At 53.5% G+C, this 2,933-nt stretch overlaps 1 protein-coding gene across 1 annotated transcript in view; it reads right to left on the bottom strand.

Annotated features, from left to right (window-relative positions):
* Positions 1–534: 534 nt before the first annotated feature.
* Positions 535–2,933, bottom strand: part of LOC119110063 (L-selectin) — a 7,912-nt gene continuing 5,513 nt past the window's right edge. Inside the window, exons 3-4 of the mRNA XM_037233805.1 lie at positions 1,922–2,178; positions 535–1,419 (exon numbers count right to left, since the gene is read on the bottom strand). Coding sequence (XP_037089700.1) covers positions 1,114–1,419; positions 1,922–2,178 — 563 coding nt within the window. The 3' untranslated portion in view covers positions 535–1,113. The remainder of the gene's footprint in view (positions 1,420–1,921; positions 2,179–2,933) is intronic.

Below are 2,933 nucleotides of genomic sequence, written 5' to 3'. Positions count from 1 at the left end.
AACAGTTTAATGTCCAAAAAGTATTTGGACAACCTTGGACAGCATCTGGCAGCCACCAGCCTGAGTTGGATCTTCTGGACGCGTAACGTTGACGTTGCTCTAATCCTGGGCATCCATGTTAAAGAGTAAACTAAAAAATGCTGCAAGCTGGCAATTCTGGCCATACTGAAAACCAACGCTGGCCTTTCATTTGTCTACCTCCGCGTGGGTAGCAACGCTTGACCGGCGGCATTTTTTCGGGAGATATGCTGTGCACTGGGGTGAACAAGAAGCTTCATTTGCTTTTGGAGGAAGATGGATAAGTTTATCTGCTTGTCATTTCGCAACTTTCTGCTTAATGATGGCCAGATACTACCTATTTATGGGTAAGTATCCGTTAGGAAGGATGAAGCAATTTGACTTTCATTGGCCAAGTGCACATCCGTATCTCTCCGTATTTAGGGCTCTGAATTGCAATCGTCACGCGACAGTAGCTGCTACCATTGTATATTTTATAGTTTAAACTTAATAGTGCTACCTCAAGTCAAAAACAAGTATCACTGTTGCTTGTATTATACCACGTCATCGTATTCACACTATTGACTACAAGGGAAACTTATTAACAAAACCGCGGATTGTTTACGGCTCATGCTTCCTTTACTACTAATATTTTCTGGCACGCAGTTCGGGAAACAGCCAATTTTTCTGCCGCAATTGTGACAGAAGGTTCTGATAACTATTCAGATCGAAGTTCCGGCACGTAATAACGTATGCCTCCAGTCCACCAGATATGGCATATGGGGTAAAAGACATGTGCCTCATTACCTAGACAGAATTACACTTTTCTGACGCACAGCCGGTGTCGCTAACAGCACGGAAGTCCTCACAAGCAGCGTTCGCTCTGGACAGACCTCACCCAACTCACTGGACAGGACTTCTCCTGACACTGACCCTCGCGGAGGACACAGACCGCTCCCCGCACTCCTCAGCTCCCCGCTGAGGGTTTGCATGCGCCGCGGCCCTCTGGGAGCTTTCGAACACGACCGCACCGCCTAGGCCTCTTCTCCGATGCGACAGCGACCCGTCGGAGCCGGGCGCGGTCTGCGGTCGCCGCCGCGGCGCCAGCCCGGCCCCTCAGGGGATGCGGAGGCGGCTGGTGGAGCGCGCGTAGGCGAGCAGCTCGTCCGAGTCCTCGCACACCCACGGCTTCTGGTGGTGGCAGGCGATGTCGTGCCACTTGACGCCGTCGTTGTAGAAGTTGTTGAGGATGCCGACGCAGCTCTCCTGGCCCGTGCCCTCGGCCTCTTCCCGGTTGTCCGGCTGCGGCCGACCGGAGCCGCCCGTGTGCGACCAGTTGGGGAAGCCGTTGGTGATGCGCTGGTTGGTCGGCGGCATCTTTTCGCCCGAGCCCGACCAGAAGAAGCCGTTGATAATCAGCGGCTGCGGACGAAGAGCAACGCATGTTACTTTACCTGCTGCGGATGCTGCATTTTCTATTACCAGCATACCTTGATAATCATTTCCCCGTCCAGGGTTTGAGCGCACACCAACACTTTTTTAAGTTTGCAGCTGAGCATTGCGCTGTACTAGCGCCCTCGCAATGCTGAAATTTCAACAAAGGGCATTGTAACAAATAAGTCCACCCAAATAACAAAGTTGTATTGTGACCCAAACAAGTTAATGACGGACCACTTTGTCCACTAACATTAAGCCGACACCAGACCTTGAAAACGCATTGTTAGTTTTTCCGATAGTCGTCCCCAAGCCTTCAGCAGTTTCAGCACTTCAAACAGTGTTGAGCCCATCCCTAACAAAACCGTAAATTCAGACTTCGCGGCTTGACGCATTGGACACTGCATGAGGCTATGCTGTGGTCTGTGACGCGCGGGTGACTATCATCAGGCCAGACCACTCAGCCCGCTCTCGCCCCCCACTCGCTTACCTGCAGGTCAGGCCGGTCGCAGCCATCGAAGTCACACTTCCTGCCGGACGTCCAGATGTACTTGACGCCGTCCCGCGCGACGGCGCTCTCAATCATGCGGGCCTCCTCCGCTGTCTCGAGCGACACCAGGTCCTGGCAGTGCTTGCGGCAGATGTTGCGGCCGTCCAGCCAGTCGCGCTCGTGGCGGGCCGTGGCGCGGTGGCGCCACGAGTAGAAGTAGTGGTGCCCGTTGCGGAACTCGTGTGCGTGCTTCACCCCTGCGGAGAGCGAGAGGTGTGGCTGAGAGGCGCTGCTCGAGGACGGCCGTCATCAGCCAGCCCGGGCGGAGGGGCTTGGTTTATTAGACGTGGCCGTTTCAGAGCGGCCGGCTTTTATCGATTGACTCTGGCCAGGGAACGAAAACCATCGGATATTAGAAGAGACTACGTCTGAAGCGGCAGAGCTTCACAAATCACAGCACAACTTATCAGCTTCCAATCTCACATGCTTATTGCAGCTTTGGCGTTTATGGTGTGCCATCCCAGACCAAGTAATGTCTCACGATGTCCTAATTCTAGCTCCTGCCTTCTTCAGCCTGTTACCCACATGTGTGTTCGGAAGTACCACTCATGATAGCGTTGGATAAAGAGTAAAGCAGCCAGACTGTTGGATCAGGGGGTTATTCATTGCAACAATCCTTCGTCCCATGGGTGCAAGTTGATCTGGTCATGACAATCGGGCATGAGTCTGAGTACAGCTTGAGATGGAGTCCGAGCCAGCGCTCCCAAGAGTCCCCGGGCTGTGTCCCGGTCCACCCATGCCGCGTTATTTTTGGCATGCAATGTGAGATTGAGTTGCAAAATGCATGGGCCCGAACCCCAATTATCTAAGGTTGATTTCGTGCCCCCATTGCTGACGCCTCAAAGCTGAGTTCGTTCCTGGCGTCGTTAGTCTTTTGTTATTGTTTATTGGAGTTTCGGGCGCGCCGACTGCGTGGGTCCTTTGGCGTGCATCGGTTGTTCGCGTCTGGGTA

This window comes from Pollicipes pollicipes, unplaced genomic scaffold, assembly GCF_011947565.3.
Source record: "Pollicipes pollicipes isolate AB1234 unplaced genomic scaffold, Ppol_2.1 Scaffold_7231;HRSCAF=8579_pilon_pilon_pilon, whole genome shotgun sequence".
Lineage (NCBI taxonomy): Eukaryota > Metazoa > Arthropoda > Thecostraca > Pollicipedomorpha > Pollicipedidae > Pollicipes > Pollicipes pollicipes.
The sequence above is the reverse complement of the archived record's forward strand: the minus strand, read 5'-3'. Positions and strand labels throughout refer to the sequence as shown.